General features: G+C 44.9%; 1 protein-coding gene across 1 annotated transcript in view; it reads left to right on the top strand.

Annotated features, from left to right (window-relative positions):
• Positions 1–13,028, top strand: part of LOC119375028 (luciferin 4-monooxygenase) — a 77,483-nt gene extending 64,455 nt beyond the window's left edge. The window contains exon 4 of the mRNA XM_049411131.1: positions 12,806–13,028. Within this exon, the coding sequence (XP_049267088.1) occupies positions 12,806–12,972 (167 nt within the window). The 3' untranslated portion in view covers positions 12,973–13,028. The remainder of the gene's footprint in view (positions 1–12,805) is intronic.
• Positions 13,029–27,617: the final 14,589 nt, after the last annotated feature.

Genomic DNA, 27,617 nt, shown 5'->3' with positions numbered 1-27,617 from the left:
CGTAGAAATAATTTCTTTATCATGTACATTAAGACGAAAAGTTGAAAGCTCACTAGAGTGTATCGCCCGCAAAGTATGTCTTTTAGTGTGATTTAACTCTCGTACGGCAGGGTCCTCGCGCCGTTGCCGGTCCACCTCGCCCGTTGACGATCGGGCGAGGTGGCTACATATAACTACTACACTTTAAGAAAAACATCTGGCCTTCTTTCGTTCTGCTTTTACAAAACATCTGGCGTCTTTCGTTGGTTTATTTCATCAATCAACGGCGTTTTGAACAAAATTTTTATTGTTTAATCACGCACAGGAGAAATCTCACCAGGCACTACCTTGGAGGTAAACAATGGCTGCTAATGGCAATGAGAGACAGAAGAAGTCGGCTTTTAGCTAACACTTACACTTCTACTTCTACTAACGTTTCCTACTGGAACATGCCAATGGCTGCTAATGGGGAATGAGAGACAGAAGAATTCGGCTTTTAGTTAACGCGCACGCTGCGAATTTTTTATTGTTCAACAACGCACAGGAGAAATCTCCCACCGGCACCACCTTGGAGGTCAAAGCGTAAGACTTGTTACTCACTACTACGACCACGACGACTACGAGGGACGAACGGGTGCCGCCTTAAGGAGCTTCGCCCCTAAAACACCATCTTTCTTATTCTGTAGCCTTCGAGATGAAGGTTGAGTTCTTTATGCTTCCTGCTACTAATGTCGTAGCGTCTGCGTACCGCCAGTTGGTTACTTTTATTCCTTCGATTTTCAGTCCCAGGTTGCAGCCTCCGCCTACATATTCTGCATGTAACTGAATTAGCGAGTGCAAACAATGCAGTTGTATACCTGATTAATTTCTGGACCTTAATTACACCAATCTTTTTCGAAAATATCACGTGTTAAAACTCGTTTTTGTCAGTATGATCGGAGGTTACAGTGGTCAAATAAATAAGCAGACTTGCTGTTGTCAGCGAACCAAATATTTGAGGCAGTTGGTATTATTTACAAGTTTCCATCAACTATTTTATGTGTGCAGTGTGGTTTCTGCTTTCAGGCCCTTTCTCAAACGTTGCCGTGTCGCTGCCCCTCTTTCCCTGTATCGTTTTAGCCTTTTCTATACAACTTTTAGAAGTTTATAAGGCTCCTTATGTTCAGGCCTGTGATGATCATTGAGCACAAGGCCATATCTAAGGATGTTCAAGTATTAAATGGGCCACTGATAGAGCACAGAAGCGCATCGCCACAGACACCGGGCTAATGCGAACGGTAATGTGAGAGTAATCACGACTGTAGACATCAATTCCTGCACTCTTTTTTTTTTCTGGCAAATGCGTGAAGAAACGAAATTGCGTAAAAAAAGGGCTTCTGATGTACTAATCTTCTTATAATTGTTTCTCTCTTAGTGGTTGCGAATTCCTTTCTTCGAATGACATCTTGCTTGGTGACTGGGCTATTTGCTTTCTCCCGGTGTTCTGCATGTGGCTTCAGGCGTTGCGTCTTGGATCTACCATTGCGATCAGCAAGACCTGCCACGCTGTATCTCTTGACGTCTTCGACGTAATACAAGACTGTAAGGTATTGGACCATATTTCTTAATGTTACAGTGAGTAAATTGTAACCAATCACATAACCGATCAATTGATTCTTTAACATCCCATAAACAACCCTTAGGTGCTTTATTGATGCGTATCATTCATTCAATCATTCATACTTTATTTTGTGGAAGTGCCCACGAACGCGCCCTAAAGGCCCAAACACACGTACGCGTGACTTTTTGACGCGGCGCCGCGCCCTCTCCCTAGGGGGAGAGAGGGCACGCGAAGCTGCGCGCCCTCCCTCTCCATGGGGAGAGGGCGCGGCGCCACGTCAAAAAGTCACGCGTTGACGCGCTGCAACGCGTACGTGTGTTTGGGCCTTAACGTTAGTAAAGGTGAACTTTTCTTACACAAACAGAAAAAAGAAAACAAATGATAAAACCCGAAACAAAAGCGGTAGCATGAGAATATGTAGCAAAAAAAAATAAAAAAGGACAGGTCGACGCATCAATAAAAAAATTACAAACTGGAAATTTCGGCTCACTCAGTTACTTAGCTCATAACACGAAATGTTTTATTAATCACGATGAAAATGTTGATTGGAAAATTGAATATTTGTCTGACCCAATCGCGGCCTACTTATCAGCAAACAAATTTTTGCACCTCTTTCAGGCAGTTGTCATGGTTTCCATCTTTCCGAGGCTAAGGCTGATACTAGACTTTATGAAAACATCCCAAAACTGGGGCGAAGTTCTTAGAAAGGCAATCAGAAGAATTACTGTGATCGCCACTATGCCCCCACCAGGCCTGGTAGAAGAACTGACCAGTACTTTCCAGTTGGACGAACTTCGCACCGGCTACGGAATGAGCGAAGGGGGAGGATGCATGACCCTTACTCCGAAAGGAGATAAGTCGTGTAATAACGTGGGTTTTCCGATACCTGGTGCCAGGATGAAGGTAATCTCGCTGGCCGAACGCGGCGTCTCACTTTATTTTCGTCATTCTTGAGACAGGGCTTACCAGGCCCATCGGGTCCTGCTAACATTCCTTAAAAAAGCGAATTTGGCTTCCCGTTTGTAGACCTCTTTCCGTGTTTCTACTTATTTCTGTCTGAGTGTCTGTCTTTTATATTATTTCCTATTTAATTTCCTCTTTTTTTTCTCCTATCTTCATTTTCTCTATTTGTTCTCCCCTCTCTAAAGAGCAGGCAGGCCGTGTGCCCCTCTAGGTTGCAGTTGCCCGTCTTCTCTCTCCTTATTCACTGTCACCTTTTATGGTTGTGTATAGATATCTAATAATAATAATAATAATAATAATAATAATAATAATAATAATAATAATAATAATAATAATTTCGAGCGACGAGATCCATGACTAAAACTTCTTGCATGAAAATACCTCCACAAAGTGTGGACGGATCCTATGGTGTCTGCTGCTTAAAAATGACCACTTCAAGTCACGTAAATGACTGTGCTGCCATGCAGAATCATGTAGCTGACATTCTTCGTGCGTGGCCTCTTCGTGACATGCCGAAATGTAGTAATCCCAAATGATGTGAGAATTTAAGACATCACTCTTAATATTGCTAATTAGAGTGATATCTCTTTCAGGCGCGAAACATTATGGGCTTGCCTGTAATGTCAAATTTACACAACTTTATCCTTCTAGTTCTATTTTTGCATAAAAATAATCAACTTTCGCGCTCGTAGCACATGGGCAATTCGTTATCAGTTATATCAATTCCGAGCAAACAAAAAGTATAAATTTGGCGTGGCTTCCGGAACGGGGCACGTCGATTGGCTCGTCGAGCGCGGCAGTTTCTTCCGCAAAGGGGCCATCTGCAATCGTACGCGGCAAAATGAAATTAAATTAGCAATAGGGAACGTGCATTGAGCTGGTGGCGCCGCGGTGCAGGAGTGAACGAAAGCTACTGGCATGCTCCGCGCAGCAGCCGACTCATGAGCGGAGCCGTGTCAGGTTGTTAGCGGTGCTTCGCAATTGCGCGTGCCAATTGCTGTGTCGTAAACTTCGCACCTCGAACAAAGTTTTAGGGGCGAAGCTCTTTTGGGTGTGGGTCTGTCCCTCCTCTGTAGTATCTGGTAGTAGTAGTAGTAGTAGGTAGCCACCTTGTTCTTGGAGTGTTCACTAGATGGCACTGTCGTAGCCACCTCTAGTTCTCAGAAAGATCCCTAGATGGCGCAGAGGCGCTCGCTGCGTTGCAGATGCGTGCTCTAGTCCCCCCCCTCTCTCTCTCGCCTCGCGAGGCCGACACGGGCAGCGTCTGCTAGCGAGTTTCTTGTTTAGAAAAAGTTTATTTCATCGTAGGACGCTACGAACATTCTTGACTGAAAAGAACGACTGCTCGCGCTGCACAACCGTTCACTGACCACCCTGTATATATAGGCACTGGATTTTGACCTCCAAGGTAGTGCCTGTGTGAGATTTCTCCTGTGCATGATTAAACAATAAAAATTAACAGCGTACATGTAAAATTAAAGTGAGCTGCAAGTCGCCATGACTCTCATCGACCCTTTAGTATAAACGCGCCCAATCTCACGTCGATGATGTACTGGGCAGAATTCACGGAAGATTCACATATGGCGCGTGTCATTGGTGGAAGGCAATCGTTCGATTTAGTGCGGCGACGTACGCTAGGGGGACCGTTGTAATGAAGGGACCACGTAAGCCAACAGTACAATAAAAGTTTGATGTTTAATATATACATGGTGTTCCTCACTTGTTTACTTGATCATATACTGGATGAATTACTCGGAGTATTCACGGTTTACCGATGATTCCCTCCGGAGCTTCGCCCCACTCATCATCATTCACCCCGTGGATATGCTGTGGATTTTTTTTTTCAGTTTTCCGCCTAGACCATGCTTCAGAAACAGGCGGGAACGCTGCATTAGTCTACGCCGCTTAAAGCAAGTGATCCTGCGGGCACGTTTGTGAAGTACATGTAGCTATAGTTCGCTGTGAATTTACACTCCGTGCAAGTTAACTGATATTTTTACACTGCTGGTGGAACCGAGTGGCAGCCGGCAGTGTGATCTCGAGCCTGCAGTCTGGCGAAAGCCATCGACAGATCGAGCAATTTGCCTTCGTACGCTGTTGCTGTTTTAGGGGCGAAGCTCCTTGGGGTGTGGGTCGTTCCCTTCTCTGCAGTAGTAGTAGTAGTAGTAGTATGTAGCCAGCTCTAGTTTAATGAATTGCTCACTAGATGAGCAATTCACTAGATATCGTAATTTACAAGGCATCGTAGTGTTCCTTGATTTAATCACACTAAAAGACATACTTTGCGGGCGATATACTCTAGTGAGGAGAACTTGCGTTTGGCCTAGTTGGTGCTTACTGTTTGACATTATGACCGCAAAAAAAAAACAGTACTCTAGTGAGCTTTCAAATTTTCGTCTTAATGCACATGATAAAGAAATTATTTCTACAAAAAACGCAAAGCACACCTTGAGCAAGATGTTTGGCTAAATGGGACCGTGAGGCGATGCGAAGCCGGAGCACTTGCACGATCGCGTTCCGTTGGCTTTCGTTGGGCATGCTACCGACTTCGCGTCGTGGAACGCGAAGAGGAATGCTACGCGCGTCGTGTCTTCCCTCTGGCCTTGCCGTTAATTCTCACAGGTCGCTCTTGGCGCGCTTTCTCTTTCGCTCGGGAGCGGACACTTTCCCTGCATTTCACTGATCACAAAGCAGTGATAATGAAGGGAACCCCGTAAACCAACAGTACAATAAAAGTTTGATGTTTAATATATACATGGTGTTTCACTCTCTATATGATGTACTGGGCGAATTTCATGGAAGAGTTTCACGGTTTACCGATGATTCCCTCCGGAGCTTCGCCCCACTCATCATCATTCACCCCGTGGATATGCTGTGATTTTTTTTTTCCACCGTACCGCAGTTCGTCTGGAGGCGCAGTTTGCAGACTGCGCAGTTCGTAAGCAGGAACAGTTACGAAGAAGCCCCTCATGCCTGGCAAAATACGTAGCGGGCCGCTAGAATTTTTAAATGTATTCACCTTGTACTGCTGCTAACCTTAACATCACTGTGCGTGCAAGCAAAGCCGCGCCACGCCATTCTATTGCGCTACGTGACAGCTTAGATATCACATGCAAAGCTAGCACGCGACAAGGTTATTCAATGACTCATGCAGCCCGAGCAACGTCTGCGAACGAAGCTGAACTAGAGCACGGAAAACTTTACGGAACTGCCACTAAATGCAACACGTGCAGTTCGGCGAGCGTACGTTATACTTGCGCGCATCGCAAGGGGTGGTCTAACACACGACAGACACAAATGTCATCGTTTGCTCAACAATGAGCAGGCGAAATGACAAGAAAGAAGGCATACAGAAATCGACAGTGACGGCCTATGCTTTGAGGTTTACGCTGGCCGGCCGCACGAATCGCCCTTTCAAAACATTCCGTCGCACGTCCATGCTTTCTGTCACATCGAAAACATGATTGATTCCGTATAATTTGTCCTTTCTCTTCGTCTGAGGCCCTAAAAGAATCCTGCACTGCCAACTTTCTGAAAGCGTAGCCGTTTTATCAAATTTGTTGCCTTCACGCGAACGCACTTGCATGCAACGTGGGCGTAGCAGACGGAGAGACGACGGTTCGTGGCACGCCAGTTGAAAATGGAGTGGCCGCAAGTGGTCACTCGTGGCGCTGGCAGCGCATTCGTGCAGTAGACTGTTGCGCCACCTGTAGGTGATGCACGTTTCCCATAGTTGTCCACTCAGGAAGCTTGTACAAATATGCTCGTCATGTTTTAAGCCGTTTGTAACAACACGCGCGTGACAAGCCTCTAAGTTCGATTAGTACAATTGTGCACACCGCCACTGAAGGTGATATTCAAAAGATATTTGGCAATATTTGTTCAAATAAAACTTCACTTCGAAGACAGCGCGTATTAAAGCGAACACTTATCATTTAACGGAACTTACGAGCAATGTTATGAATCCAAGCGACGTATCACAATTTGAGGAAAAATTCGGAAGTTAGACTAAGCGGAACAGACAGCCCTATCAAAGGGAAGTAGTAAGGACAACTACCAAAGCATCTATACTACATTTCGTTTTGTAATCTCTGTACATATTGGTTATACAGCACCCAGCCCAGAGCTTTACCTTTCAACAGACATTTAAATCTTTTTAACACACGCCCATGCTTTGTGTTAACGTCATCCACTTCATTACCTCACAGATAATCGACCCAGAGAGCAGCAAGGTACTCGGACCCATGCAGTGCGGAGAGGTGCTCTTTGATACACCGTACGCTGCACTTGGGTACTGCGGGCATCCTGAAGCTACGGCCACCATCACAGATGAACAAGGGTGGATACATACTGGTAAATGCCTGCCAGATATTCATTTAGTGATCTGATGCTAGTTGTACAGTCTTCATAATTTGCTTCTTTACAGGCGGACACTTGCAGTTTGTCAGCGTCTTGAACTTCTTGGCTTTTTTTGTGAAGGAAACCTTGAGAACTAGGAAAGCAACAAGAAATTGATAAATATTGACCGATTGCTGATGATAAATATAAACCACCTGGGATTAATTTCCACCGCCTGCGGTTGTTTAACGTGCATGTGAATGCATGTATGGCTCGCGTTTTGCCCCTATCGAAATACGGCCGCCGTGGCCGCCAATGGAACGTGTGTCCTCAGGCTTAGCAGTACGAATAGTTATCATCTAAGTTACCACGGCGCGTACCTCGTACGGTGGTCTCCCGATTTCAGTACCGAAATATGCACAGTTCTAGAGCTGCAGCTTTCTCGTCGATTCTCTTACTCTCGCCATCTCATTTATCTCGCCCATGGTTGGACATGACTAGTCAAAACGTAATGTGCGGTAATGGTAGCTAAGTGCCTGTGTGGATAAAAAAGAACGCAGAAATATACAAAAAGAGAAAGTGTGATAAGATACACTATACAGGCTTAATCATCAGCAGCTGCAGCAGCAGGCTGACTGCGCGCACTGCAGGGCAAAAGGCCTCTCCCATGCTCCGCCAATCAACCCGGTCCTGTGCTCGCTGCTGCCACGTTATACCCGCAAACTTCTTAATCTCATCTGCCCACCTAACTTTCTGTCACCCCTTCGCGCGTTTGCCTTCTCTTGGAATCCAGCTTGTTACTCTTAATGACCAGCGGCTATTTTGCCTACGCGCTGCATGTCCTGTCCACGCCCATTTTTTCTTCTTGATTTCGACTATGATGTTGTTAACACCCGTTATTTCCCTTACCCACTCTGCTCTCTTCGTACGTGTACCTTAAAGCTACACCAATCATTTTCCTTTCCATTGCTCGCTGCGTCGTCCTCAATTTAAGTTGAACCCTCTTTGTAAGCCTTCAGGTTTCTTTTCCGTAGGTAAGAACCGGTAAGATGCAGCTGTTATATACTTTCCTTTTGAGGGATAGTGGTAAATTCATGACTTGAGAATGCCTGCCGAATGTGCTCCTTCCCACTCTTCAGCTTTATGGTTCGGATCCGCGGTCACTACCTGTCCTCGTATTCCTTTACACCTTCCAGTGCCTCGCTACCTATCGCAAAGTGATGTTCTCTTCCGAGACTTGCGTATTACTTTAGTTTTCTGCATATTAATTTTCAGACCTACCGCTCTGCTTTCCATGTCCAGTTCAGTAAACATGAGCTGTAATTAGTCCCCTGAGTTACTCCTCAGTGCAACTTCATCAGCGAATCGCAGATTACTAAGGCACTCTCCATCAACTCGTATCGATCCCTAACTCTTCCCAATCTAGGGCCCTGAAAACGTCCTGCAAGCGCGAGGTGATCTCCCCAATATCGTTCGGGTGATCGTGTCTCCTGCCTTACACCCTTCTTTATTGGAATTTTGTCACTTTCCTCAGGGAGGCTTTATACCGTTATGGAAACATCATAGAATATCACATGTCTTTGTCTACTTAAGTAAATTGGTTAGAAGAAATATTAAGTGAACTCGCGTATTGTAACGCGGTAGCGCTCGTTTCGCAGAAATTCCGTTGCCGCTGCCGACGTCGTTGCTTGTCAGCGAAAAATCAGCGTTGTTCGTGAGCGCAAAATCGTGAAAGATGCAAATAAAGAAATAACACAAAAGATATGGTTGGAGTGGACCCGAGATTCAAACCTGCAACCCCTCGCTCCGTGGCGCGAAGTGCATAGCTGCTCGGCTACCAGGCATACATCATCTAGCATACTAACGGCGAGCTATTTATATACACCGTTTACCGTTGGTGGTACGCACATCTCGGAGGTGCTTCAGCGTGGCAGCTAGAGGCTTGACTAACACCAGCGAGATGGCACAGAGGGCCCAAGGGCGCGCTTTGAACCAGAGTTCTTCAATCATACCAGTTGCGAAACTCACCATAGGCCCCGTGTATCAAAATGTGAACTGGCCATTGACCGAAATCGCGGAGGTCTGCTGATTGTAGCTTCAGCTGTTGACCAAAAAAATAAACTAATATACGCGATATCTAACGTTGCGCAGCCGCGAGCGCCGCATAGAGCATCTGCGTGTTTGTGTTTTGTATGGCTGCGCCCAGATGGCGCGACAATCTGCAAGCCGCCGCGGAATCGGCCATTGGCATGTCCGGATTTTGGAACTCAGTTTCGCAACTGGTATGACTGAAGAGCTCTGGTTTAAACGGCATCGCTCCGCTATTCTAGCCACCCTAGCTCCGCCGTGTTGCGTCGCGCCGCATGCATGGATATAGGAGCCGGAGGGCGTCCACACTTTGGCTTTCCTTGCGGCACGCTTTAGGTGACCGAGAAACGAAGACAGGCTAGCTATTGGGAAGGAGATACGAACACGACACGATTACGCTATCGTCTCCTACTCTCGAAAGCGAAGCTCAAGTGTCCTCCAAGTTTTTTTCGTCAGTCAGAGATGCACGAAACCAGGGGCGTAGGCAGAAATTTTTTTTCGGGGGCGGGGGGTGGGGGATGGAGGCACCACGTTGATGTGAAGTGGGAGCCGGGCAGGGGGATGTGGTCGAGTGTCAGTTTGTGCTCTGTATGCCATAGCGCAAAAAAAAATTCGGGGGGGGGGGGAGGGGGGCATGGACCCGCTGTGCCACCCCTGGCTACGCCACTACACAAAACTATTTGGAGGCACTTCGTTTGATTGTGAGACCTTAATATATTGTGCTATTGTTAGTCTCAGTACAGAACTCGGAGCATGGAATCAAGTCCGAGGTCTATCGGTAGACGGTGAATAGTTGCGTGCCTTTTCTGCGTATCCGCTACCATGAACGGTATATGTGTAGGTAGGTGAGCTTTAAAGGAGTGTCGCATGCAGTTGATTAATTGTAGGCTTGTGCGAATAGCAAATTTTAGGTTCGAAGCGAATTCGAAGCAAATAGTGATTTTGGTCGAATAATTTCGAATAGAATTCGAATAGTATATGTCACATATTAAAAAGAAAAATGATCGTATTTGTCATGACCCAACCAACCGGCACAATGTTTCCAAATTGTAACAAGGCATGTGCAAATGTCATTCTTTTTGGTTAAAAGGAAGTGGAAGCAACCTTGAATAGTAGCAGGATTTGGCTTTCAGTAGAATGCAGGTGATAACCTGTAAAATATGTGACGTTTTAAAATTTACTATACTTGGAGCATATAAGCTGGTATAACAAGCTTTTAAACTTAAAAATCTGTTCATTTAACCTTGAAAGGGGGCTTCGCGGCAGTGCGGACTCTTCCTGGAAAGGTGCATTCACGGCATAGCACCCCTCCACTGCAGTGAAACCACCTTTACAGGAGGGTTACATGCGGACTCATATACACCTATTCGTTCATTTCGAATACTGTAATATTCGTTCCAATATTGGAAGAGCTCGAATATTCGCACAAGCCTAATTAATTGCCATTTATGTCAACACGCGGATAATAAGCAGAACGCCTTGGATGCCTCATCAAACGCGGAAATTGACCGTCGGCGTCGGCGGCGTCTTCGAGATTCGGCGAGACCTGAAGATACATCGCGCAACACGCGTCGGCACCAACACGAATGATGCAACAAAACTAAGTAATAAATATCGGTCAAAAGTCACGTGATATACTAAAGAGAGAGTGTGTGTGTGTGTGTGTGCTGTCTTTGCACCAAAAGTCACATGATCTCGGTGTAACGTTACGCGATCACTCACGTCAACCATCGCCAGAATTTTTGCGCTATTGTGATGTCATGATCATGTCATAACATGACATTATATGGTGACTTCATCGCACGCTATCGTCGCTTGGTCAAAGTCGGGCTGATCACTGAGGCTGTGCAAAACAATCTGAGGTGCAGAAAGCCTGCAATGCCTCCGATCTTGGAGGCGGTGCAACACGACTTTAGGCGCAGAAAGCTTTCGGAGGGACGGAAGGATCAATACATGAACAGAGATGAAAAAGGAGATGGCTTTCGCCTTCGAGTCATCTTAGGCGATTGCATGAAGAACCTTGCAAGTTATTTTTACTCAAACGGCTTAGCTCAGGGAAGGTGTCGATGTAATACATATTTTATCTGGTGATCCGGTGAGATGCGGCTCAAATTGACGACACGATTGAATAACTGTCAATTTATTCATCCATTCTCATCGCAGGTGACCTCGGTTACTACGACCACGATGGGAGACTCTTTTTATGTGGTCGCCTCAAGACAATGATGCTGTGCCAGAGGAGGAGAGTGTCTCCAGTTACTATAGAACACTGCCTAATAGAACATACTGCCGTGCAAGAGGTAGCCGTAATAGGCGTACCCGTGCCGGACGGTGACGAGTTCCCGGCTGCCGTGGTCATCACTAAGCCAGGATATTCGCAGGACCGTCAACTCGCCGATGACCTGAAGCGTCACGTGGCCGGTGAGAATACAAAAAAATTGACAGACCCCACGCCTTGTGGGAATCGGTTTCATGCGAAGGAGGTAGCCAGCAGTTCTACGCTGCATATTTTTTTTTGGCTTTGAGCCAAGCGTTACGAGGTGGATCGACGAGTTTTTGTAAATGTAGGAGTTGTGTGCACATCGTAGGCTTACGAGGCACGCCGACTACGTACACTACGTTTAAATGGTGACTTACGGTCAGACGTAGTATCAGCACTCACGTTAGAGCACAAAGGTTTGTGTTATCGAAACAAAGTGCACGCTACGGTGCGATGATGTGAGTATATCATACGTAACTTTTGTCAGCGTATTCCTCCGGAGTCGAGCAACGCTTGAGTATTGCTTAAATCATAGGAACACAAATGTAATGTTGATTACACGATATAAAAGCGGATCCAAACACTGGAACGACAACTGACGTTAACGCGACATGACGCCTGTATCATAGGAGTACATATGTAGTGTTTTTGTTTCGTTTTAAAATTAGATAGCCAGCGCTACAATAATTGACGTTGCACCGACATTACGCCTGGATATGGTCTTTTCTTAAAGCACTTTCCAGACCTGGCGTGGCTCTGTGGCAGAATACCTGACATGCCACGCAGAATGCTTGGGTTCGATTCCTGCTGGGATTCTGATTCCTATTCTTTGCATTCATCGGGTCAACGCTGCCGATGTCTGTTTTTCTTAACGCTCTTGCATTTAAATTACCCATGTCTGTTCCTGCCCTTCCTGGGGAGATGTAAACTGTTAATATCACCTGTGGCGCATACGCGTATACAGGCCCGTAGCCGGGGGGGGGGGGTGCCCTAGGGGCCCGCCACCCCCCCCCCTCGAAATTCTTATGGAGGGGGATGTTTTACCGAAAATAAGTAATGAAGATAGGTGCTTTTCTACAATAGTCAAGGTCTTCAGCAAATGTCCCCCCCCCCCGAAAAAAATTCCTGACTACGGGCTTACCCGCATACCACGCCCCGTGGTATGTGCCAAACGTGTCTGGAGGAAAGGGTTTGACGACGTACGCGATAAGATCTTCATGTTATTGATGTCATGACCTGACAAGTCGTATTCGTCAAATCCTATACCCTCCCATGGGCCAATTTCGGTCTATACTAAGTTAAGGGGGCGATCACGAGAGCACCAAGACGTAGGCGGCTAGATAGATCGATCGTGGATAGAAATGCTCAAAGTGCCTTGGGTTCGCTAAGAAATGCTTCGCATTTAATAAGTTACACAAGTTTCCTCAGCGCATGCCTAACAGTCAGCTGTGCCTCACTACATATGGCACATGTTTAATATTCCAGGATTATTTCTACTCTTCTTGTGTTCGCTTATCCGGTGTTGCGGCTTCTCTGCGTAATGTTAATTTTGGCATCATGCTTACTCAATCACGCAGAACGAAAGCCCTCCTGCATGCACCTGCACGGTGGAGTCTACTTCGCCGACGCACTGCCGAAGAACGCCCTCGGAAAAGCCAGGTCAGCCTCACTTCGAGAGCTTCTCGGAAAGCTGCGCAGAATGGACAGCGCTGATGAAACTGCTTCTGGCAATGTGATGTACTAGAAATGGTTTGGGTTTGGAACCCACTTCTTGATGTCCTGCCTGCCATCTCTCCAGGCCAGGGCATCGTCTTGAACATCGCTATAGCGCTGTAATTGTTGCGTTTTAATAAAACTTACACGTTGATTTCTCCGATGAGGACGTAAACCATCCGTGATATCTTATCATTAAATTGTGTTCACGTGTGATTGTAACTAGGATTCTTTGTTCCCCCTATTCTTTTTGCATGGTATTCCAAAGATAAACTAGTCAGGCGAGAGTGTCAAACCACAGAGTTGTAAATTTTTATGTGCGATAGAACTTTCCGCGCAAGAAACATATATTATGCAGCTTACGTATATTATGTTGCTGGCGGATCCGAAATACGCGCATGGCTTGTCACTCTGAATGTGTTGAAATCGCTGTCCCTGAGCCACGTGCAAGAAACTGTCGCGGTTACTATGGTGACGGTTCGGCGGCGGCTGCTCCCCAGCGCGGCGGCGGCTTAGCTATTTTTAGCAACGGCGCAGCAGGGGTGTTTCGTTAACGGACGTCTTAAAGCCAGCTTTAAAAGCTTCGCTGTTAAAAGAGAAAACAAGGTAGAAGAGAGGCACACAACTTGTATGGCGATTTTGATTCCATCTACAAGGTAGAAACTGCATGGGGGTGTAGTATTTCGCTGATACATCAATCAGCGCGCCCACTGTTTTCAGCAAAAATTAAATAAAAACAGAAATAACTATACATCACACGTGAGTAGTAACCAAGAATGAGAATTTCGGGGTCATAACGGCTAAAAATTCTTAGATATGAGGCATGCGTTGCAATGGTTGTCATTAGGTACCTGATATATCGGGCTGATCCATAAGCCACTTTTGGCTGGAGTGTATTAATTTAGATACGACTATCTGTATTCTCTGTCTATCGGAGACCGTAAGTTTGAATAAAGTATATAAAATTTAGGTTCATCGAATTTGCGACCTGCCAACATTAAAACGCACTGTCAGTGCTTTCGGCACTTTCTTCACCGTGGCGTGCAATGTCCGCTTAATGTGACATTAATGCGTTGTCCTGTTTCACCAATGTACTGCTATGACAATGTGAACACTGGAGCATGTAAACAACTTTTTAACTAGTGGACTGTGGAGCCAAAAGTATATTTTACATCATGGATGTAATCACTTCCGATGGCCTTAACCATAACGTCGTTTTGAAGGTGTTTCCATGTCTTGCATCTTAGCGAGAACAAGCTGTTATGTGGGAGTTGGAATGAGGGTTTACTTATGCATGCACGAACATGTCCTTTAATTTAATTTCACTACGTCAATAAAGGACCCTTGTTACTTCGGGAATCGCTTTTCCAAGGAGGTCGTTGCTTGCTAATATTCGATAATACTTACGGATTTTGGGAGCACATTTGAGTATCTTTTATAAATGCGAGTGGCTCGTTGAACTATCTTGGAGGGTCTTTTCTATAGTGTTTATTTTCTAATTTACGCGCTTCGCTGTCGGCCTTGTTTAACTCGTAATGCGGGTAATTCCTTTCAACCAAGGTAGCCTTTAGATTACTCAAGTGTTGAACTTAGTCACCGTCGTGGTTACAGATCCTTCTAATACGCCTCGCCTGTCCGAAAAAATATTCCTCGCTTGTAGAGCCGCGCATTATGACGACAGTAATTTAGGTACTGCTGGATATCTGTTGGCTTTCTGTAGAGCGTCGTCTGTAATTTTCCACTGTCAATGGATACTGTCATGTCGACGAAGTTACTTTCGCTAGAAGAATGGTAAACTATTTACTGGGTGAAACTTGTTACAATGGCCAATGCACTTATGGCTTAGTGCACATTACGCCACATTACTATACAATAGATAATGAAAACCAACAGATAATGAGGCCAAGGAAGATAGAGGGGACGTTAATTGAGCTCTTTTAAGTGTATTCTAGTTATTATCATATAGGTGTGAAGACAGTCAAGTAGACGAAAAGCCAACTTGCCACCGGCAGTGACCGAACCTACCACCTTCGGACAGAAGATGGGAAGACAGCACGTGCGCAGTGTGCGGTCTTCACTTCTTCTGTTGTTCATTCTACAGGTCATTTAAAAACCATTACAAAATGAACGTCAACCAACTAGCCAAACTTGATGCTCATCTGGGTTGCAACTCGGGCTCCATGTTTTCGGAGTTTATTTTTCTTCATATTCGGAGGTTTTTTTTTTCGGAGTTTTTTTTTTTTGCGGAAACTCGGCGTTTATCGGAGTTTATTTATCGTAAATCTCCAATTCTCCCAAATTCGGAGTTTAATTTTGCGTTATTTTCAATACTACGAAATCTTGAATGAAATTATATCTCAACACGAAAACGTCAGAACACAAGCGTATTTCAATTGTCTGGAAGGTTTGACACGAAAACGTCAGAACACAAGCGTATTTCAATTGTCTGTAAGGTTTGAACGCACCAACACATATACATACAAGCACAAATAGTTGAATACAAAACACCTATGTTTTTGCGTATACAACCTTAAAGCTTGTTGTAACAGCCGCACGGATACTATACAAGGTGTCTCAGATTCTGAGCTATAAAAATGTCCTTTCAACGTTTGCGCTAGAAACAGGGAGAGCCAGAAGACGAATACACAGTATGGGGTAAACCTGGTGTGCCAGGGTACTCTCTGCCTCAAGATCCTTAATGATTGAGAGCAAAGCACACGAATTCGTCTTAAGAAACCTCAACTTAATCAGCATGTCATGCACAACTTCAAGCGATGAAACCAGAGTTTTGAGCGTCTTACACTTCATTCCATTGGCGTCGTCGCTTCTCAAGGAAGACAAAATGGTACGCCAATAGTCCAGAGCATCTTCTAAAGCTTCATAATAAGAGAACCGCCTAGACGGACATACAGCCTTCAGCGACTAGATGATGGTCATGCACATGGCCACACACACAAGTCCAAACTAATGGCGCAGCTCTCGCCACGACTTAAACGGCGCAGGAAAGTGCACAACAAAATCGTGAACTATCTTAATTGAGCTCGTCTTAATTCCATTCTCCAGAGCAGTGATAAATATATAGGTGGCACGGATCTTCGAAGTGCCAGAAATTTGGGGCTGGAGAGTTGCAGGTCCCTGTGAACCTTTTGCATGTAGGAATATGAATCGGAGCACAGCACAACTATACCTCGTATAAGGCCTTTTCAACTTTCTGAAGAGCGGTTTATATAAACATACCAAGTGATACTTTTTCACACGTACTGCTGAACTACTTGCAAGCCAGTCTGTCATGAGGGTCCTAAGAGCAGGAAGCTCAAAATGTCATCTCAGGCTCCCTGGGGTACGTTGACGTCTCTGACTCCGCGCACAACAAGCCCTTTGTTAAATGCGCGACGGGTGAGGTCTACAAGATACTGTTGACGTGAGGTAATGTTTAATCAGCCAAACCGGCCGATGTATCAATGACATCTTAGAACAAGCCCTTTCGATAAAGAACGGAAAAGGGTCATATTGGTTGTTACAATCCGAGTTTATCGGATAAATCCGAGTTGTTAAAATTTTTACCGGCGAGTGTTTATCGGGATTTTTCGGATTTATCAGAGAACACAGAGCCATAGTTGTAACCAAGTTGTCGACGGGTATTTTAGGCTTCGCGATGCTGAGGACCCTGGCGGGCAATGCGTTTGCGCTTAGCATTATTCGCCCAATCTTCGTCAGTCATTTTAGCCCGGTGGCGTCGATTAGACTTGCATTTCTGTTGCCGCTGGTGCTTTATATTGGTGCGCGGTGTCGTCACGCGATCTCTCAGAGGCGGCGCGAAACCTGCACGCGGGTGGTGCGGCGCGCATGTTGTGTTTTTGTCAAGATCTCGGAGGCATTTTTTTTTTACAGATCCCAGCCATAATTGTGTTCGCTCTAAATATTCTTTCCCCCTTGGAAACACGTCAGCTTATTTCCAACAAAAAAAAAAGGTAACGAGATTCCCGTGTCCTGCACAGTATCACAGTATCTCGCAGTGATACATCGTAAAAATATTTCACTACTGAGATACACATACATTTGTCAAATGTATCCCGGTACAGAAATGCAGATACTCAATGATATCTCTAGGATACTTTCGCAATACTCTTGCATCGTGATACTGCACAGCCCTGTGTGATAGGTAGGTTAACCCTTTGAGTGTTTTCGCCGTACATGTACGGCATTGCCTGTATGTTTAAAACGCGCACCTTTTTTGATCATTTCTCTTGCTTGGCATGTGCTGCCACACTTCGGCAATACGTGGAATTTTTTACAGCGAAACACGGCCACCTGGATCGGGGCGCGCGGCGGTGTTGCTCCGGCCGTCCCATTCGGCGCGCGCCCCTTTGAAAAAATGTAATTGAGGTAGTTCAGCTGCGCGCCGCGACGCGGCGCTCTTCTCCTACCCCCTTGCGGATGATGCCGCGCTCGCCGCGCCGTTCACAGCCGCAGATGTGTTTGGAAAAATGCACACTGGACATTGTGCACGTGGTGACTGGAATCAAGGTACGCTGTTATGTATTGTTAATCGGGCTTTACACAGTGAGTGTTGTTCTCTGTAGCATATTACCGTCGAGATAGAGCCAAGCAGCGTGCTTAGGCGACTTCGTATGGCGCGGCGCGTTCATATCCCATGACCACGGCCGCTACATAAGTGCCATATGACACATGTATTGTGCCGAGTACGTGATTTGCCGTGCTTCTCATTCTTTCTTTTGGCGCTCGTTTCTCCCACGGCCGCCTGGACCGGAGCGCGCCATGCTTCTTTCTAAAGGAAATACATTTCGTCGTCGTCTGCACTGCATAGCTATCTTCTGCGGTCGAGCGCTGTCTTAAGAGCATCACGTTGCTGGAAAACTAAATTGCGGTAATGATAATGCTGTAGACGTTTTCACCTAGCCGATGGTAGGCAACATTTTGGTGGGCACGTCTTTTTGCATTCTGAAGTTCCCACGATACGACAGTGATGTGAATGATACGTTCTTATTTAAGCGCAGGCCGCATGTAGGCGAATTTGAACGCGAAAGCGATGAGCGCACGCTTGTCGCCTGCGAATTAGCTAAGGGTCGGTCGCGCCATGGCCACTTTCGTTTTGGTATCGCTTGTCGTTTTAGCGCTACAGCATGGAAGAACCCGTTTCGCAGTAATTCCGGTGTCGGCGGCGGTGTGTGTGTGTACGTTCGTGTGCGTCTGTGTATGCGCGCAGATATCGCTGTCGCATGTAACTCTTAAAGGCGAAGCTTAAGGGTCCCCCAATTTCCACCTCCATTATTGCGTGCATGCGGTTTGCCCTTTAAGATTCTGCGTCTAGCATATATGTTTTCATATGCATTTTCACATTGTCATACCACGTTGACTTCAGGCAAGTAATTTGTTTTTTAGTCTGCGTTGGGATTCCGTGTGTAATTTACCGTGTTTTTCAGAAACGTGCCGTACTGCTGCGTGCCTTACTGTAAATCAACACCAAGGAATATTACGTTGCCTCGACGCCAAAGTGGCATTCCTTCCAGCAGGTAAAGCTCGCGCACTCAAGGCCGCAGCATCCTAAGGGAAATACGCCAACCTCCTTTAAGCAGCGGAACCAACCTTCGGATCGTTTCCGCTAGTCTGGAAGCACTCAGAAAAAAAAGGAGTTTTTAATAAATCTCGTGCTTTCCTTCGCATGTATACTTGTTACTGATATGCTGCACTTAAGAACACCAAAACAATTTTCTTAAAAAGTGACTCACGGGTGTTTTCGCTTCGGTCACCATCATCACGACAAGGACTGGCGCACACACACAAAAAATAAAGAATATAGCGATAGCCGCCATCCATTCTTTTATGTGCTTTTTGTGAACGTGGTGGAACCCAATGGGCAACCAATAACTTTGGGACGTCTATCGGACCACTTTACTGTACATTACGTACATCCGGCGGATGCACGACAAATACCGTGGGACGTTCAACGGGACGTCCGCAGGACTATATGGCGCAAATGAATTGAACATCCCGAGTTAATCCCACCGGGCGTCAAAACCGGATATTAGGACGTACTTGGACGTATGCAAATTCAGTAAAAATCTTACCCGACGTCCAGAAAACATCCGTGGAATGGCCCATATGCTGGACACAGTGAGGCTTTTGGTCATTATCACGTGCAGAGCTGGACTTTCTGTGTATTTTTGGCACCTTCAGGATATCATATCCTGAAGGTGCCCAAAAATCCACAGAAAGTACAGCTCTGGACGTGATAATGACCAAAAGCCTCACTATATATCCAGCGGGGCACCAATGGGCTCATTGTAAATACAGCTCAAAAATCGAGACGCAGACAATAAAAGTAAGGACACAAACAAGCGCTTCTTTGTGTCCTTACTTTTCTTCTACACACCACTTATATCCAATTTCCATGTAGAATTCACATCGGTTTACTACTGAACAAATAATAAATCTGAACATGCAAAGGATGAACACGTACTTCATAAATGACGTTTAGCGTATGGCGCACAAATAATCATGCTTATCAGAAACAATAAATTATCCAATGATCTTGTAAAAGCGGCTTTATTAATGAATAAAGCGCACCGAATGTGGCACAAAATACGACAGAAGGTGACCGCACAAGGTGAAGCTGATTGACGCAGCAGCAACATAAATTCAAGTTCTGCATGAATGCACTCCAGGTCCCGTCAAAGAAACTGCGCTGGCTTTCACACAAGCTGGCGTGGTCTCGGGCCTCATGTCTTGTACAAACAGCGGTGAAGAAAAGCTGCATTACAAGAAGAAGCAAGTAAGCTAGGTATAATTTACAACAAATAATTGAGCATCAAGTCATTCTAAAGACAGATTTCCAATTACAGATGTGCACAAATGCTGTCATGTATTTATTAACGACAATCATAACTACTCACAAAGCAAGGCACCTGTTGTAGAATCGTTGCACTATTTGTCAGCGACAGGCCGGCATGGTTGTAAGCAAGCAAGCAAGCAAGCAAGCAAGCAAGCAAACACTCGCTCGCACGCATACACCCACCAACACACGAGCTGTAACCCGCAGAAGAACAAGACGACCGACCTGGAATAGGACGAGTAAGTCTGGCTTTCGATTCGCAACGGCGCGTCCTCCGTATATAGTTTCGCGTTCGACAAAGATTCAACCACCAGCAAAGAACTGTCAAAAGTTCTAGCAGTAATGACGAAAAGTCAGGCACACTTAATTTCACTTACCGAAAGAAGTAGGTTATCCGAATAGCTGCTTGCTAGCTGCAACGAAGGTGGCGAGCAGATCAGGCCATTGTTGTAACGGACCGTCGGCGAAAACACACAGTAGAGCTTGTTTCACGAATCACTGATGGAAAATATGCGGCAAATGGCATGAGCACAGTTACTTCATGCCAGATAACAGCCAGTGAACCGTACAGAAAAGCTGGCACGCTACACAAAATGCGAAACGATGACAGCCGAGCTGCTGCCAACGCAAAACAACGCGACGACGCCAACGGCATCTCTGGCGTCTCCGCAGTCGCCGGTGCACAGCACGATCGCGAAGGACACGTTTCAACATGAGTGCCGCCGAAGCTGATTGCACGGTGCGCCGCATGGTGCGCCGGGTGCGCTGCGTGCGTGCCTGCGTTAGTGTGCCTCGATGTGTGCGCGGTGTGCGCCGCGCAACAAAACGCGCATCAAGGCACCCTAGCCTGCGTTTTGCCGGTTTTACTACTGTTGTCAGTCGCGCGACTCTAACAGCACGCTCGCACAGCAGCGCTGCTGTGCGAGCGTGCTGTTAGAGGCATCGTTGTGAAACAAATTATTTTGGGGGTATGGTCGTATGGTTGTCTGCGTCATTTGTTTGAGTAAAACCGACGGTAACCGCTCTTTTGACATGCCGTTTTTGTATATTGGCCCTTCTCGAGAAAACATTCGAAGAATCATTGAGATAGTCGTTGTGCACTCGTACTTTCAGACAAAATGTCTGAAAAATGTCTCGAACTAGGCGTTATGAACTTCTTTGGCAAAATAGACTCTGGGTATAGCTGTTGAAAATGCTAATAAAGAGTATGCAAGCACATTTGAGGGGCGAATTAATGCTATATTTAAAAAATGCATATATTTTTGGTCTTCTCGTAAACTAAGACTTTTTTAGAGGTTTTGTGTTTCGTGGGAAGAAACTGCAGTCACGTTTACGTATGTGCGTCACCCATTCACCTTTCTCCTAAGCACGTAAATAATCGCGAGAAATGCCACGAATGCAATGCATACATGCTCGCACAATTATCCATGAATTATTTCCTCAATCACATATTTTCCGAAAGATAAAAATTAGCGGCGGTTTCCATATGTTGCAAAATCAGTTTCACGCATTGTCAGATGAACTAGCGTGTAGCGGTTTGCATCCAAACAGCTTTGAAATGTCCGCACGGCCATCTCCTGTCGACGTCCTCTTGATATCCACGCCTGGATTATTGAAAACATCCACGTGCTATATATTCTTGGACGTCTGTCGGAAGACCTTTTTTGGACATCCAAAACGCGACGTCCGCTGCACGCCCCGTGAACCGCCGTTCTGGGACGCGGACGTTAGGCTCTTCTTCGGACGTCGTCAGGATATTCGTTGTCCATTGGGAAGTGCTATGCTAACCCACGGTTACTCTACAGCGATATCTTCAAGGCGCCGCTATGCGCCGCAAACCTTCCCGCATAGAGCGCAAAGGAATGGAGGGGTAGTAGGCGCGCGCCGCGGTGCGGCGAAAGGAGTGGTCACGCCCCTTTCTGCAATTACGCCTCCTCCGTCCGAATGGGACGGCCGGAGCAACACCGCCGCGCGCCCCGATCCAGGTGGCCGTGAGCGAAAGTTATGATATCACAACCCAGGTAGCACAAAACGGATAATTGACGTTTTATAAACGTTTATCCGAGACGATAAAAACGTTTAGAAAACGTCACGGAAAAGAAGCTAAAGGTCTAGAAAACGTTTTATATCTCGTCTAATGTCCGGCTAGAATCCGTTTTTAAGACCATCTAGAAAACGTTTTTAAGACGATCTAAAAAACGTTTTTAAGACGTTCTAGAAAACGTTTTAAAAACGTTTTAAAAAATCCCATTTTTAAAACAGATAAAAATATCCCATTCCATCGTCTTTGAAAAGACGTTTTCTAAACGTTTTTTAAACGATCTAGAAAACGTTTTAAAAACGTCGCAAGAAATCCCATTTTAAAAATAAAAATATCCCATTGCATCGTCTTTGAAAAGACGTTTTCTAAACGTTTTTAAGACGTCATGCATGATCTCTTTTCTTTTAGCTGTTTTGTTTTTGCGCATGCAATTATATTAGTGCACGTTTTTAGGAAGCCCCCTCTGTTATAGTAATTACAGTTACTTTATTCCGTAATTACTATTACAGAGTGAGAGCTCAGTAGATTCACAGACAAAAGTGGTCATGTCATAATTTATTATGTAAAACAGCAACGATTCCTGTACAGCATAGAAACGTAAAAACCACGAAATGAGATATAGCATGCGACTATATAATATTATTCAGAAGCGGCAAAAGAATACAAAATATCGCGGTAATTAAAATGCAGCTACATAGTATCCAACCTTCAAGAACACTTTTTGTTGCATGATTCATCATTCGCAAAATTGTTGTCAAACAACTAACAGTGCAATATGACAAAATTTAGGATCTGGCACAGCCATTCTGCAATATGTAAGCGTCGACTCATTAGCTTTACTTAATCAAACGCAAAGATGAAGTGAACAGAAATTGTCGAAAAGGGAATGTCGCTGAAGCCAGCGCCTCGACAAGGGGACTAGTTTCCGTCAGGCAGGGGCGTAGCCAGAATTTTTTTTTTTTTTTTTTTGGGGGGGGGGGGGGTTCAGCCATACTTTATATATGTTCGTGCGTGCGTTTGTATGTGTGCGTGTATATAAACACGAGCAAAATAGAAAATTTTCGGGGGGGGGGGGGTTTGAACCACCCAACCCCTTGGCTACGCCCCTGCCGTCAGGGCCCTGACGAAGACAAGCATTCATGATGAAACGTTTCCTCAACGCTTCATCTTCCGCTGAACTTTTTTCTTGTGGGAAGGAGCGAGAGAGAGAAGGAACAGAGGATAGGCAGGGAGGTTAAATAGCGTCCAGTTTGCTACCCTACTCATGGGAGGAGAATGAGAGAGTAAAAATAGAGAGAAAGAGACACATTTCACAACACACACACAGAGGAGTGTATCATAGGTGGTCACTCAGTTTGGTGCCTTGAAGTACTGCAGGAGGGCTCGTGTGCTTTTCTGGGCTGATCTGCTATGAAGACAGACTCCCAAGATCTTTCCTTCGGGAAAAGGCCGACCGTCAAGTCTCCTGAAGGCACACTGGAGAGTCCGACGATGTGTTTTAAATAGCGTACAGCGGCACAAATGATGATCGATAGTCTCTATGCAGTTGCAGTTATCGCACATTGATGAATCTGCCCTACCAATCCGATAGGTGAATGAGAAGACGCTACACCGAGCCACAGCCAACGCAGCAACACAACAAAAAGACATGGACAGTAGAAGTGGACAGGACAGCACTTACTCCTGTCCACTTCTACTGTCCACGTTTTTTTTCAGTGTGCTTCAACCTAATTTTCCAAACATGAACGTAAACCAACAGGCCCAACTCGCCATCTTGCTCCAACACAGCATTCCAAGCAGGAAAGGAGGCATGCATCAAGCACCTGGTGTGTGTCTCCCTTCGTTTCAAAACAATCGTTCAGTAGCGCTACTTAAGACCACAGTTAAAGGAAATCGTCTCCAATGTGTTGAAATCACTAAGAACAAAACAAAACTGGAAAATAATATTTGGCCCACCGAGCCAAGAATGCGTAATGAAAAAAGAACGTAAATTGCTTGCAAAAGCACTGTTGCTGAAGTGTATTGCTCACAAAATGAAACTTTTAGGAACGTTCTTACTACATGCCTCTGTTGGAACATTTCTCACTGAAAAAAATTTTGGAAAAAGCTCTGGCATCATTACAGAAGTAAGATAGACGTTGGGAACAAAAGGCGCCATTTTAGACTTTAGCTAAAAATATTTGTGGATGCAGCATACGTGTTTCAACGGTGCCCACTAAAGGAGTAACGGTTTCAGGCGTCGAAATGCAGCGTACAAAACTTATCACAGAAATTATGGTCTGACATCCCTAGAGAGCACAGAGTTAAGCTTAAATGTGCCATGGCTAGCAGAAAATATGAGCACTGTAAATTACAGCGACATATAACAAAAAGTTCAACTAAACCAACTGTGGCGCGAAAACAAAATGTATGAACAGAAAACTAATCGAAACGACCGCAAAAATTACAATGAATGAGCCACTTACTAAAATAAATAAATAAAAATTAGGAATATGAAAATACCAGCCTGATAAAAAAAAACATGATTCTTTTATGATGCCCAGTATTAGAAAATGTCAGGCTAAAAGAACAAATTAATGTTATAAGACACATCAGCTAAAGAAATTGGGACTCTTCCCCATTTTTTACTCAATAAGCACACAGCTGTAAACTCAGTATTGTCAGAGGCAGATCAAGGTATTGCACTTAGTACATCACATTTCTCAGTGTCAAAATATCACAATGTGTGGCAAGTCAGACTGAACACATGGCTTCATGACAGGTACTTGATGGAAATCACTAGGCACATCAGGAAGTCTGCAAAGAACACTACAAATAGCATACACACGAACGTTGTTGTGCCATTAGCAGCATGGGGCAGCGTTCCACGTCAAATATATTTTAGCACAATAGCCCTAGTGCGGTTTCTTGAAGATGCCGACAAACAAAGACGCTCAAAAAAGTTAACTGCTTTACAAACTGTGACCTTTTGTTTTTGAAAGTTTCCAAGGAAAAGAGGAAAATGTCAATCTCTTGACATCCATCTTTTTTCATACTAAAACCTGTCAGTCAGCCCATCAAAAAGAAGAAAGTAATAATTTAGTTGGTTTGTTTCTAAACATCTAAGGCAAGTACCATCTGCAATAAATAGTAGAAAAGATCATTTCATTATTTGTTAATATACCTATAGGACGGTGTGAAAAGTTGAAAACTCGATAAAACCGCACGGCGACAGAGAGCGAGCCTGCTATATTTAACCAGGTGCGTCTCTTAACATCTAGGGCAGTACCACCTGCAATAAATAGGAGAAAAGATCATTTCATTATTTGCTATTATACCTAAAATAGGACGGTGTGAAAAGATGAAAACTCGATAACACCGTACGGCGACAAAGAGCGAGCCTGCTATATTTAACCAGGCACAAAAGACGCGCAAGAGAACCTCTTGGTTCTGCTAAGAGCTGCAGGCTTTACCGAGAAAGGAGGAGGTTAACAGAGTAGGGGAAACATAAATCAGAAGTCCGAAAGTGCATCGAGATAGTCAAGGCAGCACTGAGAAAAAATGCCGAACTCCTCCCGTGAAACGCGTCTTTGACACTCATGCCCTCAGAAATTCGCAACTAACGGAGAAGCGTGACCATGGCCTCTCGTTACATGCAGCTATAGTACTGTGGAAGAAACCATGAACCAGTACGCTGTCGCTGCAAAGATTCTCGCATCCACAAACTTCAGTGACACAATAAAACAGATGACACATGCCGTAACTTCCAACAATGCACTTTTAAAATTGGGTGCGCAAAGCTTTGCGTTCGTTCATCGCCATTGCGCATGCATTATACGCTACGTACATAACAAACGCTATCTGCGTATCCCATTGTAAAACTGGCTACTCTGCATGCGTCGCACGCCATCCTCTTGCGTACTCACGTTAAGTGGCGGAAATAGCATATGCGCCCAACGAACGCTATCTTTGCGTACCCCATTCTAAAACTGCTTCTTACGCGGCACACGTAGCTTAAGCTAACGTATATATTGTAACTACCTCATCAAGCGGCCAAGAAAAAAACATAGTCATTGTGCTGAAATTGGGTTAACAAATATACATACGGTTTTCGCTCATGTTCGTTCGAACATGGACGGAAACCATGACGTGCATTTACGTTTCGACAGCCTTATCATGTATGCTGAATAAATTCCGCAATCACGTACTGCTGAAACATGTCACACATGCAGCCCGTGATGCAATGGAACACGCTTTTTCATTTGTCATAGTTCTGAAATACTGAGCGCAAATGCAGTAAAAATAAACTTACCTTCAAAAATGACAGAAGCCCGTGGTTTACAGTATCCGCAAATCCACAGAAAACTAATCGCACATCAAAGTAACCACGCCCGTCCCTCGAGCATAGAAGAAAGGAAGTTGCGAGCGCGTCCCGCGCGCAGGCTGTTGAGTGAAGTTTTCCACAGAGAATCTTACGGGGGACTCTACGTCAGTCAGCGTAACAGTCGCTCCACACAGGCATACTTGCATTTGGGTCCACAAGTCTAACACGCAGCGAAGTATAGTTTCTTCACAGCTGCGTTTATAGCCTCCACGAACCACGACACAAGCACGAAATATAGCAAAAGAGTGCATGACCGGTGAGCTCGACCGCCCATGCGAAATCGGCGAGTTTAACTGACATTGCAGAAGCAACGGCCGCGCGGATGGATACAGTCAGCGCTAAGGCCTTCGTGCGGAAGTTAGACGGTTATCGCTGCGTGTAAATTACAGTATATTACGTAAAGTTTACTGGTTAACGAACTTTCAAGTCTTCATTATTGCTGATGCAATGTAGACACCATAGGCCTTTATGCCTTTATCCTTTTGCGCGTTACTTTCTTTATCGCAATGAGAGATGGTGTGCGCAGGCTCGAGTTCAAATTTCAATTCGCGGTGGTTCATGCATGCCCATGCATGCATGGGCCAAGTGGCGCGCAGTCCGCTACTGGGCGACAAAACGTCTTACAAAGTGCGTCTTCTAGACGTCACGAACAAGACGTTTTTAAAACGTCGAAATTGGTTTAGGATCGAAGAAACGTCTTGAAATATACGTTCCATACCAAAATGGTCTCAAAAAATGCCTTTTCTAGACGTTATCAAAAACGGATATAATACGGATTTTCTGTGACGTTTTTAAAACGTCGAAATTGGTTTAGAACCGAACAAACGTCTTGAAATATACGTTTCAGACCAAAATAATCTTAAGAAATACGTTTTCTAGACGTTATCAAAAACGGATATAATACGGATTTTCTGTGACGTTTTTAAAACGTCGAAATTGGTTTAGAATCGAACAAACGTCTTGAAATATACATTGCAGACCAAAATGGTCTTAAAAAATGCGTTTTGAAGACGTTATCAAAAACGGATATAATACGGATTTTCTGTGACGTTTTTAAAACGTCGAAATTGGTTTAGAATCGAAAAAACGTCATGAAATATACGTTTCAGACCAAAATGGTCTTAAAAAATGCGTTTTCTAGACGTTATCAAAAACGGATATAATACGGATTTTCTGTGACGTTTTTAAAACGTCGAAATTGGTTTAGAATCCGTTTTATCCCATTTATCCCTAAAAAAAAACGTTTTCTAGACCATGTGTGCTACCTGGGAACAAGGGCTGTTTTTGGCGCCGTGTCCGCCGCCACCGGCGTCCGTAACCACTACCGCTCGAAATAAGAAAAAAAAAAACGAAATAAGAAAAAAATTCCAGGATGAAACGAGGTTCAAACCTGGGCCCTCTGTCTGGGAGACCAGTATT

The sequence above is a fragment of the Rhipicephalus sanguineus genome, chromosome 11 (assembly GCF_013339695.2).
Source record: "Rhipicephalus sanguineus isolate Rsan-2018 chromosome 11, BIME_Rsan_1.4, whole genome shotgun sequence".
Taxonomy (NCBI): domain Eukaryota; kingdom Metazoa; phylum Arthropoda; class Arachnida; order Ixodida; family Ixodidae; genus Rhipicephalus; species Rhipicephalus sanguineus.
This window is presented reverse-complemented; position numbering and strand designations above follow the sequence as displayed.